The 12,175-nt window shown below is 43.0% G+C and overlaps 1 protein-coding gene and 1 long non-coding RNA gene across 11 annotated transcripts in view; one reads left to right on the plus strand and one right to left on the minus strand.

Annotated features, from left to right (window-relative positions):
• Nucleotides 1-12,175, plus strand: part of PRC1 (protein regulator of cytokinesis 1) — a 30,892-nt gene that overhangs the window by 16,899 nt on the left and 1,818 nt on the right. For 2 of the 9 annotated variants that reach the window (XM_021098989.1, XM_021098991.1), the window contains exons 8-14: nt 260-396; nt 3,969-4,064; nt 5,673-5,819; nt 6,033-6,143; nt 9,539-9,649; nt 10,723-10,899; nt 11,225-11,266. In XM_021098989.1, the coding sequence (XP_020954648.1) occupies nt 260-396; nt 3,969-4,064; nt 5,673-5,819; nt 6,033-6,143; nt 9,539-9,649; nt 10,723-10,899; nt 11,225-11,266 (821 nt within the window). Of the gene's footprint in view, nt 1-259; nt 397-3,968; nt 4,065-5,672; nt 5,820-6,032; nt 6,144-9,538; nt 9,650-10,722; nt 10,900-11,224; nt 11,815-12,175 lie in introns of those variants that run through there. The other 7 variants (XM_021098994.1, XM_021098995.1, XM_021098993.1 and 4 more) reach the window with 4 other exon arrangements.
• Nucleotides 1-12,175, minus strand: part of LOC110261561 — a 46,837-nt gene that overhangs the window by 1,608 nt on the left and 33,054 nt on the right. The window lies entirely within an intron of this gene.

The following is a 12,175-nucleotide window of genomic DNA, read 5'->3' on the forward strand; positions in this document are numbered from 1 at the left end:
TACTGAACACTAGGGGAATTTTTTTTTTTGCCCTTTTTGACTGCCCCTGCAGTATATAGAAGTTCCCGGACCAGAGATCAAATCTGAACTGGAGCTGTGACCTGTGCAACACAGCAACTCCAGGTCCTTAACCCACTGCACCAGGCCAGGGATTGAACTCATGCTTCCACAGAGACAAGCCGGATCATTATCCCATTGCACCACAGTGGGAACTCCCCAGGGGAATTATTTTTTTAACCTGTGGGCCTATATCTTGCAGAGGACTACACAGAAGATGTGCTTCAGCTCCATGATGCCGAGATTGTGCAGTTAAGAAACTACTACGAGGTTCACAAAGAACTCTTTGAAGGTGTCCGGAAGTGGGAAGAAAGCTGGAGGCTTTTCCTAGAGTTTGAGGTACTGCCCTAGTTTTTGTCTGTTTTTCTTAGAGTACAGTGAAGTCAGAGACCTGTTTCCTTTGCCCTTTACCGGGCTTCTAATACCGTGTCTTTCTCATTAAGTCTGTGAATTACTGTTAACCCATTTGTGTTTGTCAAGCTTATATGCTGAAACATATAAAAGAAAATCCCCAAATTCATGCCTTCAGTAAGTTGAAGTTTCTCACATAAGGCAAGTCTAGAGGTCGGCAGCACAGGGCAGGTATGTCCAGTCCATGGTCCACAGGTTTCCTCAGCTTAAACTCCTCTACCCCAATGGATGGGTCTTAGCCTCAGGTCCAGGGTGGTTCTAGAACTCCCTCCACAGTGATTCAGGCAGTATGGTGGAGGAGGAAACACAGACAGCATTGCCCCATCCCACCCCCTCAAAGGGCTTTTCCCAGGTTCTCTTCATAGCACCTGTTTAAATGCCACACCAACTGCTGGCAAGGCTGGGAAAATTGCTCCCACAGATAAATTCAGATTATGTTACTGAGGAAGGAGAGAAGAAAGGATGTTGGGGAAGGCAACTCACATTCTGTATTATTCCAGCTCTGATGTGGTTTTTGAAAATACTTGGGTTTGGGGCACATGTTTGTACTCCAAGTTCCTTTTTTTCTGATGAACTTAATTCAAATAAATTCCCTTACAGCATTTTAGAGCTCAGAGCCGGGACTAGGATGAGGCACGTGAGTCACTTTGGGCACGAAATTCAAAGAGACTCATTCTCAGGTTCACACTGGCCCTGTTAGAGCTTGAACAGGCCTTTAGAGAATCCTAAGTTTAACTCCTTCAAGTTTATAGATGAGAAACTAGGACTCAGAAGTGGAGAGAACTGTGTGAGAGCTCACAGCTGTTTAAGAACAGGTTTTCTTGTCCTCAGTTACTGCCTACTTCTGGTTGAAAACGAGGAGGAGTGGGAAAAATAAAGAGCTCAACCATTAAAAAAAAAAAAAAAGAAAGAAAGAAATTTTTGCTTTTTGGAACATGGATGGACCCAAAGGGTATTATGCTAAGTCAGACAGAGGACGACAACTACTGTATAATATCACTTACATGTGGAATTGAGAAAATAAACTAGTGAATATAACAAAAAGTAACAGACTCTCAGAACAAACTAGTGGTGACCAGTGAGGAGAGGGGAGGGGTAGTAAAGGGGTTGGGATGAAGGAGTACAAACTATTATGTGTAAAATGAATAAGCCGGAGGTCCCATTGTGGCACAGCGGAAATGAATCTGACTAGGAGCCATGAGGTTTTGGGTTCGAACCCTGGCCTTGCTCGGTGGGTTAAGGATCTGGCATTGTCGTGAGCTGTTATGTAGCTCACAGATGCAGCTCGGATCTGGCGTGGCTATGATGTGGTGTAGGCTGGCAGCTGTAGCTTTGTATCAACCCCTAGCCTGGGAATCTCCATATGCCACAGGTGCGGCCCTAAAAAAAGCAAAACAAATAAAAAGAAAATAAATAAGCTGCAAGGTTATATTGTATGGCACAGAGAATATAGGCAGTTTTTTTTTTTTTTTTTGTCTTTTTGCCATTTCTAGGGCTGCTTCCGTGGCATATGGAGGTTCCCAGGCTAGGGGTCTAATCGGAGTTGTAGCTGCTGGCCTACACCAGAGCCTCAGCAACACGGGATTCGAGCCGTGTCTGCAACCTACACCACAGCTCACAGCAACGCCGGATCCTTAACCCACTGAGCAAGGGCAGGGATTGAACCTGCAACCTCATGGTTCCTAGTCAGATTTGTTAACCACTGCGCCACAATGGGAACTCCAATAGGCAGTATTTTATAATAACTACAAAAGGAATATAACTTTCAAAAATTGTGAATCACTGTTGTACACCTGAAACATATAATATTGTAAATCAACTATACCTCAGTTTAAATATCTATATACACAAAGAGCCAAATAAGCAACTCTTATTTACATGCCAGTATTTAACTAAAAATAAGAAAATAATTAGGAGTTCCCGTCGTGGCGCAGTGGTTAACGAATCCGACTAGGAACCATGAGGTTGCGGGTTCGGTCCCTGCCCTTGCTCAGTGGGTTAACGATCCGGCGTTGCCGTGAGCTGTGGTGTAGGTTGCAGACGCGGCTCGGATCCCGCGTTGCTGTGGCTCTGGCGTAGGCCGGTGGCTACAGCTCCGATTCAACCCCTAGCCTGGGAACCTCCATATGCCGCGGGAGCGGCCCAAGAAATAGCAACAACAACAACAACAACAACAAAAAAGACAAAAGACAAAAAAAAAAAAAAAAAAAAATAAGAAAATAATTACCATTCCCTTTCATTATTGCTTATAGGCAGTTACTAATCAAACAGTCTGGAAGGGAAATAGAATTCATTTATCAGTTTGGCCCCCAAATTGTCAAGATTGTTTCTAAACTTTTTTGATTACCTACCTCATTTTTGAGTGTATTCATCTAATATATATTTACAAATTATATACTTATATTACTGTTCTGATATGCTACTGCACACAGTGTAGATTAACAAAAACCAGCAAAATTCAAAAGAATAAGAAGTCTAACATCTTCTATTTTTTTGTCCATTTTGTGAGGGTTAATTTCATAAAAATCAGATTGGTCTATAAACCATGTAACTGAGCACATTTAAGCTGCATTGGGTCAATATGCAGGAAGAGTGTGGGCAAGTGGGAGTGCCACCACTGAGCCCTCCTGGGTGTAGACCTACCCCCTTGTCCCTCCATATATCCCATTTCCTACTGGGGACCTCTGAACCAAGGAAGGGAGCCAGTGACATTGTACAGTAAGTATTAAATCCTGTTTTACTTTTAATTTTTTCTTTTTACAGCTGCACCTGCAGCTTATGGAAGTTCCCAGGCTAGGGGTTGAAACAGAGCTGCAGCTGAAGGTCTTCACCACAGCCACAGCAACATAGGATCCAAGTCGCAGCTTGCACCAATGTTGAGTCTAAACCCATTGATTGAGGCCAGGGATCAAACCCCTGAGACAATGCTGGGTTCTTAACCCACTGAGCCACAGTGGGCACTCCCTGTCTTACTTTCTAGATTAAAAAAGAAACAGTAGTTTTCAAGCATCCCAGTATTTGATCTTTCATAGATCTGGGAGGGTTCACATGTCACTCCCTTGCCTTAGAAAGCCACCATTTCTCACTTTACTAAGAGTGGAAAGGAATGCAGAGCTCTCAGGTCTCTTTAAAAATATGTATCCATTTCTGAGAGTGAGGATTTTTTTTTTTTAATTTGTTTTTGGTCTTTTTAGGGTCACACCTAAGGCATATGGAGGTTCACAGGCCGGGGGGGGGCGTGAATCGGAGCTATAGCTACTGGCCTATGCCACAGCTACAACAATGCGGGATCCAAGGTGCATCTGTGACCTATACCACAGCTCACAGCAACGCTAGCTCCCTAACCCACTGAGTAAGGCCAGGGATTGAACCTGTTTCCTTGTGGATGCTAGTCAGATTTGTTTCTGCTGAGCCATGTGGGGAACTCCAATAGTGAGGATTCTTAGCAGAAGTGACTAGTCTGTCTGGGATTTACTCTAATTAAAATGTATTTTTCACAGAGAAAAGTTTCAGATCCAAGTCGATTTAGAAATCGTGGAGGAAATCTTCTAAAAGAAGAAAAGCAGCGGGCCAAGCTCCAAAAAACACTCCCAAAGGTAATATTGTTGCTAAAACAGTTTTTGGTGCTTGGATACAGAATATCTCACTTTTTGTCTATCCTTTGCATTGAATCATTTTGCTCCCTGTCTCCTCTTCCAAAGCTTAGGCTGGGATAATAACTATATATTGGGCCCTCCTAGTATAAGTAACCTGTTCTCAAGTTTCATTAGCTTTTCAGGGTTACCATATCAAAGTACTAGAGACTAGGTGGCTTTAACAACAGAAATGTATTTTCTCACCATTCTGGAGGCTAGAGGTCTGAGGTCAAGGTGTCAGCAGGGTCAGTTTCATCTGAGGCCTCTCTCTTGGCTGTAGCTAGTTGTCTTCTCCCTGTATCTTCACGTGATTTCCTTCTGTATGTGTCTCTGTCCAAATTTTCTTTTCTCATAACAGCCACTAGTCATGTTGGATTAGGACTCACCCTGAGGACCTCATTTTCACTTAATTACCTCCATGTCCAAACAAAGCCACATTCTGAGATGTTGGGGATTAGGACTCCAAATATGAGTTAATATGAATTTGGCAAGGGATATAATTCAGCCTATAACACAAAGTAACCTTTTGAGAAAATGTTTGGACTTCATTACTATGTTTTATTTAATTTTTTGCGGGGGGGGCCATCCCACAGCATATGGAGTTTTCAGACCAGGGATCCGATCAGAGCCACAGTTGTGACCTACACCACAGCTGTGGCAACTCTGGATCCTTAACCCACTGTGCCAGGCTGGGGATCAAACCTGCATCCCAGTGTGGCAGGGACGCCGCTGATGCTGCTGCGCTACAGCAGGAGCTCCACTGTTCTCTATTTTAATGATAATAATAGTTAGCATTTATTGAATGAATAGTTACTATTTCAAAGTACTTTCTTTCTTTTCTTTTCTTTTTTTTTTTTTTTTTTTTTTGTCTTTTCTAGGGCTGTACCCGTGGCATATGGAGGTTCCCAGGCTAGGGGTCTAATCAGAGTTGTAGCCGCTGGCCTACGCCACAGTCGCAGCAACGTGGGATCTGAGCTTCATCTGCAACCTACACCACAGCTCAAGGCAACGCCAGATCCTTAACCCATTGAGTGAGGCCAGGAATCGAACCTGCAACCTCATGGTTCCTAGTCAGATTCGTTAACCACTGAGCCACTATGGGAACTCCAGTACTTTCCATTTATTAATTTATTTAATCATCACAACATCTTTATGAGATTGAGATTGTTATTTCCAATTTTATAGATGAGGAAACTGAGGCACTGAGAACTTAAGTAACTTGCCCACCTTTTCATAGCCAGTAAGAGGTAGATTCCAGATTTGGAGCCCAGAGAGTGCTATTCTTAGTGTACACTGCCTACGTAACGTTGCCGGTCTCCCCCAGTGCCACCTCCAACTTCAGGCTCCAGAACTTCGTGGTCAGGCTCTGGGTTCTTAACTTTTCTGATCTTCAGGTGTATTATGAATGGACTAACCTAAGACTTTGATTTCTGGCCACTCCAACCTATTCCCATGTGGGTGCAGCTCCTGAAGCCAGGCTAATGATACTCTGGAGAGGGAGAATCATTTCTTTCTGGGCTTCACACCAAAGATTTGAAGTAATTAGTATGTCCTTGTTTCTGGTCTCAGCTGGAAGAAGAGTTGAAAACACAAATTGAAATGTGGGAACAGGAGCATGCAAAGGCATTTGTGGTGAATGGACAAAACTTCATGGAGTATGTAACAGAACAGTGGGAGCTGCATCGATTGGAGAAAGAGAAAGCCAAGCAGGAGAGAGTAAGTGAATCCTATTTGGGAAGAGGGAAGATAGTCATGTGTGAGCAGTCAAGTTGCTGCCAGGGCCTTGGGTTGGCTGCAGAAGTGGTAGCTCATGGCAGCTCTTTTTAGCTGTGGGTATAGAGATTTGCATGAGATTTCTGGCCCTGCCTCTCCTATCCCAGACTGTTTTCCTGCTGGGATTTATCACTGTTGCTTCTGACTTTCACACAGCAACTGAAGAACAAGAAGCAAACAGAGACAGAGATGCTGTACGGCAGCACTCCCCGGACACCCAGCAAGCGGCGAGGACTGGCACCCAGTACTCCGGGCAAAGTGCGCAAGGTAAACACGAGGCTTTGTGAACTGCAGTGTACAAGGCGTTTCTTTGTGAGGCTGGGGCTCTTGGCCATCTCTTTCCTTCTGTCGTGCAGAGATGGGAAAGGCTTTTTCTAGCCTTCCAGGTGGAGTCCATATGCGTGTGTGAGTGGAAGACAAGTTTAATCCTGAGTGGCAACTTGACACTTGACAGTCAAGGAGTAGAGCTAGTTTTGATGTGTGGCAGATGTGTGAAAGAAGACTTTCATGCTTAGCAAATGGAATACCTAATACTCCTTAGTCTCTAAAGCAGGAAAGCAGGGAGTTCTTCCTTCCTTCCTCCTTTCCTTTTTTTCTAAACCTTTTCTTTGATAAATGAAGTGTAGCATTATTTTCCTTTTCCTTTTCCTTCCTTAACTCATACTTTATAAACATATAGAATATTTTTAAAAAAATCACCTGTAATGTAACTCCAAGAGAACCAGTGAGAATATTTGGTGTTTTTCCTGCTTTTGTAAAAAGCTTTTCAAAATAGTGTATTTTTACAAAATACAGATCACATATAATTTTGATTTCTCCTTTTTCCCTACTTGATATTGGTTGTGACTTTTTTTTTCATAGCATCAAACTTTCTTCAAATACATGCTCATTATTAACTATATATTCTGTTCTTTTTTTATTACTCAATGAATTTATCACATCTGTAGTTCTATAATGATCCATCACAATCCAATTTCACAGGATTTCCATCTCGCAACCGAAGCACATTCCCCTACCCCCCAATATATTCTATTCTTTTGACATACTCTCATTTATTAAACTAGATCCCTATAGTTTGATATTAAGTAGTTTATTTTTTATTAGGAAAGTAATAATATGTTTGTTTTTTTTTTTTTTTAGGGCCACACTCGAGGCATATGGAAGTTTCCAGGCTAGGGGCTCAAATGAGGAAATTTTAAACATAAAATTCAATTCTAAAAAGGTTTGTTTACATTAAAAGTTTGAGAATCTCTTTATTAGACTCTGAGAATACAAAGATTAAGTGAGATGGCTTGATCTTAAGAGTGCTGCATTTAAACTTTTCTAAGTCCTGACTGCACTAATCATTCAGTCTGTGATACCAAAGTGATTATAAGAATTTATGCTTCTAGGAGTTCCCATTGTGGCTCAGAAATAATGAACCTGACTAGTATCCATGAAGATGAGGGTTTGATCCCTGGCCTGATTCAATAGGTTAAGGATCCAGCATTGCCGTGAGCTGTGGTGTAGATTGCAGATGCGGCTCGGATTCCCAGTTACTGTGGCTGTGGTGTAGGCCAGCAGCTGTAGCTCTAATTTGACCCCTATCCTGGGAACTTCCATATGCCACACATGGGGCCCTCAAAAGACCAAAAAAAGAAAAAAAGAATTTATGTTTCCAGTGTGGCAGTGCCTAGGTGTTGTGGTGGCTCCAATCTGCCAACGTGTGATTTTCAGACTAAAATTTTTCCCCATTGAATAGGTATGAAGTAAAGCTCATTATGATTTTAGTTTTCATTTCCTTTTTTACTAGTGAAGTGGAACCTTTTGCCATATTCATTAGCCTTCTGGATTTCTTTTTCTGAGAAGGCTTTCAATAGTTTTTCTGTTGGAACATTTATCTCTTTCTTAGAAATTTTATAGGAATTCTTTGTATGTTCTGGATGCTACTCCCTTGTCAGTTGTGTTTCCCGGCATCTGTGTATATCTTCTGTAGCTTGACTTTGCTGTTTATGGTGTGTTGTTGACAAACAAAAAAAAAGGCTCTTAATTTTAAAATAGTAAAAATGTTTTCAATCTATTATCTTTTTTTTTTTTTTTTTTTTTTTGTCTTTTGTTGTTGTTGTTGTTGTTGTTGCTATTTCTTGGGCCGCTCCCACGGCTTATGGAGGTTCCCAGGCTAGGGGTTGAATCGGAGCTGTAGCCACCGGCCTACACCAGAGGCACAGCAACGCAGAATCCGAGCCGCGTCTGCAACCTACACCACAGCTCACGGCAACGCCGGATCGTTAACCCACTGAGCAAGGGCAGGGACCGAACCCGCAACCTCATGGTTCCTAGTCGGATTCGTTAACCACTGTGCCACGACGGGAACTCCTCAATCTATTATCTTAATGGTTATACTTCTTGTACCTTGCAAATAATCTATCCATGACCTGAGGCCACACAGGTATTTTCCTATGTTATATTTCCTAGTTGACGTCTTGTATTTGGATAGTTTTGCTATCCCAGTTAAGGTTTTTAATCCACCTAGCGTTTTTCTAATTAAAAAAAAAAATTACAGCTTTATTGAATAAAATTGACACATAATTTTTTTTTTTTTTTTTTTTTTTTTGGTCTTTTTGCTATTTCTTGGGGCTGCTCCCGCGGCATTTGGAGGTTCCCAGGCTAGGGGTCTAATTGGAGCTGTAGCCACCGGCCTACGCCAGAGCCACAGCAACGCGGGATGACACATATTTTAAATGTACACATTAATAAGCTGTGACATAAACATACACCAGAAACCATCACCATCACACTCGAAGTTTCCTTTTGCCATGTCGTATTCTCCTTGCTTTCTTTAACCACTCCCACCCTTTCCTCACCCAGCTCCTGGCAACTGCAGCTTTGCTCTGTTGCTGTTGATTAGTTTGCATTTTCTAATAATTTATATTAATAGGATCATATAGCATGTATACTTTTGAGTCTGGCTTTTTTCATCCATGTTGTTGTATGTATCAGTAGGTTATTCCTTTTTATTGTTGAACAGCATTCCATTAGATGTATATACCACAACTTGCTTGTCTAGTTGCCTGTATTTTTTTTTTTTGGTCTTCTTAGGGCCACACCTGCAGCATATGGAAGTTCCCAGGCTAGGAGATGAATTGGAGCTACAGCTGCTGGCCTTCAGCACAGCCACAGCAACATGGGATCTGAGCCGCATCTGTGACCTACATCACAGCTCACGGTAACACCAGATCCTTAGTCCACTGAGTGAGGCCAGGGATCAAATCTGCATCCTCATGGATCCTAGTCTGGTTTGTTACCTGCTGAGCCATAATGGGAACTCCCTAGTTGCCTGTATTGATGGACATTTGGCTTATTTCTAGTTTTCTGGCGACTGCACATAAATATTTATGTGAAAGTCTGTGTGGATATATGCTTTCATTTCTTTTGGGTAAATACCCAAGAGTGATATGGCTGGGTCATATGTTAGGGGTCTGTTTAACTTTTAGAAACAAGGTCGTTGTCCCACTTTACAATTCCATCTGTTGGATGGACCTCTGAACACTTGTCACAGGTGTCCTTAGAGCTCTTCACCACAAAGACCATCAGACGGCTTCCTGTCCTCCCTTCTCTCTAGTGTAGGGATGGCTTGCTAAGCATTGTTGTCTCATATCAGTAATCTCTGTTCTCCTCCTTAGCTGAACACTACCACTGTGTCCAATGCTACAGCCAACAGTAGCATTCGGCCTCTTTTTGGTGGGACGGTCTACCGCTCCCCTGTGTCCCGACTTCCACCTTCTGGCAGCAAGGTTAGTATGTTCTCTGTACAATCATATCCCCAACACTGTCCCAACCTATGTACCCTGGGGCCTGCTGGGAGGCAGGAATGTTGAATAATATCCTCTGGACAGACAAGGAACTTGGAGACCAAAAAATGAAGTAGGCAACTTTGTAAAGTGCACTTATGAAGCTTATTGTGGGTTATTCATATACAGGCATGATCAGGCAGACAATGATCCAGAGGCATTGGTAGCTGCCCTCAGTGACAGAAGGGCTATAGGGGGATTTAAAGGGGCCAAAGCTAAAACCAGAATCTGACCACTAGGGAGAAGCATGACTACTGATAGGAACTGGGTGGTTTTCCTCCCCCCAGGGTCTCAAGACCATTAATCATCTGCGTCAGCAAAAGGCATTCTTCCAGTTTTCATATCAGATGAAAGCTCGGGTCAAAGTTAATAGGGAATTCATCTGGCTTGGGCACATTCCTCATGAGTAGGCTGAGGCTCAGTCGTGTAGGAGGGGGAGGGCTGAGGCTGCAAGCCTAGGATGGGGCTGTCAGTATGGTCCAGCCACACAGCTGAACAAGCCACACCTACTTGTTACAGTTTCTAAGCTCCCTGGATTCCATTATCATTGAGATGCTAAGAGTGGACAGATGTAAAGTGTCAAAAGCTAAATGAGAAAAAGAAGAGAATGGTCATTTTGAGCCCCAACTAATATCATGGGACGCCCTGGGATGTGACTGGGAAACTAGAGTCACCGAAGGCTCAGTTCAAAGCCTGGTCTTCAGTTGCTGCTGAGCAAAGTTCCCTGCATGTGGCTTCCAGCCTGTTGACACTGGATCACTAAACACAAATAGGTACTCTCTCCCAAGGAGACTGGTGGGGAGTGTTTGGTAAAATGTGTTCAGGCTCAAGTATTTTACAGACTATGCTCAAGATAAGGGTTTTGCAAATCATTAAGGGTTTGTGTTTTAAAACCAGAAATATAGGATTATAGACACTAATAATATAAAGGTGGTACCAGCCTTTGATAATTTGTGTGTGTGTGGCCATTGTAAGGATGATACATTGATTTTTTTTTTTTTTTTTTTTCTCTACAGCCTGTCATCACTTCTACCTGTTCGGGGAGAAAAACACCCCGTGGTGTCAAGCATGGAGCCAATGAGGAGAACCTGGAGCTCAATGGCAGCATCCTCAGTGGTGGGTACCCTGACTCGGCCCCCCCACGGCGCAACTTCAGCATTAATTCTGTTGCCAGCACCTATTCTGAGTTTGCGGTAATTCACCTTTTCTAATATCTACCAGTCCCTGGGGAGCACACAGTTGGGGCAGAGTGGGTATCTTCCCAAGGACGCCCAAGCTATTAGTTAGGACAGTACTTTGGAGGCTGAGAATCCCTTTCCTGCCTTGACCATGATATGAGGTGTGGTAGTTTAAGGGAGGTATATAGGAAGGAAGATGGTAGCAGCAACCAGACATTTAACCTGGGTCCTTCTGCTTAAGAAATACCATTCCCTGGCTGTAGGAGGTAACCCTGCTAATCACTGCCCTGGTGCTCTCTTGGTGGAGTTCTTGGTAATTGTCTTAATTCTTTGTTCTTAGAAGGATCCGTCCCTTTCTGACAGCTCCACTGTTGGGCTTCAGGTCTGTATGGCAACCCCTGCATGTCCCATGTCCCCTTTTCAAACTGATCTGTCATCTGCTGGCTTCATTACCATCTGGGCACAGGGCTACACTAACCAATCTCAGCTGTACAAGCTCATAAAAACTTTTTTTTTTTTTTTACAAAGGAAGCAGAAATTTCTAACATAGATTTCAAAAGTAATAACTATCTGGTTTAAATTCCCAACAGACTGCCTAACCTGCTGATTAACTTGTTCAGACTTGAATTGGATTCTCAGCCCATCTAAAGTCAGGCAAAGTTGTTTTCTTTTAATTTAATCATGGTATTTCACATCAGAAAACCTTCACCCTCCCCAGTTGTGACATTAAAGGCCTCCAATGTGTTGGAGATGATAGAGGCCCCATCACATGGGGAGGGGAGTCCCAGCTGTGTGCTGCCTATGAGGTTCTTGGCCTGCGTGCTGATTATTTCCTGGAGTATATGTCTTACTAACCCCTCAGAGCTGAATTGCCAACTTTCTGTCTGCTCTGAGCTAGCCAATGCTCATTTCTTTGCCTTTGCCTGTTTCTGCCGCATTGAGCTGCTAAAGCATATGTGAAGCACTGGAAGAAAGTAATTTTTCCCATAATGCTCTTCTGCTCCTAGTAACTTACTCATTTACCAGCACTTAACTGCAGTGCCCTTTCCTTAACATTGGATGTTCTCTTCCCTCAGTATTTTCCTCTTGAGAGGTGAGGCTGCCCCTCACCCTTGGGAGCAGGGAATACTGAATTAAAGCCTAGGGCATCAACCTTCCTGCTGCGAGGATGGAGAATGTGACAGCTGCCCAAGGCTATTGCTCATTTTGAGCACTGAAGCTAGCTTTATATTCTGCTGCTTTTGTCAAGTTACTTGACTGGTGGTTCTACCCATAGGAAGTGAGTACTTGT

Source organism: Sus scrofa, chromosome 7, assembly GCF_000003025.6.
Source record: "Sus scrofa isolate TJ Tabasco breed Duroc chromosome 7, Sscrofa11.1, whole genome shotgun sequence".
In the NCBI taxonomy this organism is placed as follows: Eukaryota; Metazoa; Chordata; class Mammalia; order Artiodactyla; family Suidae; genus Sus; species Sus scrofa.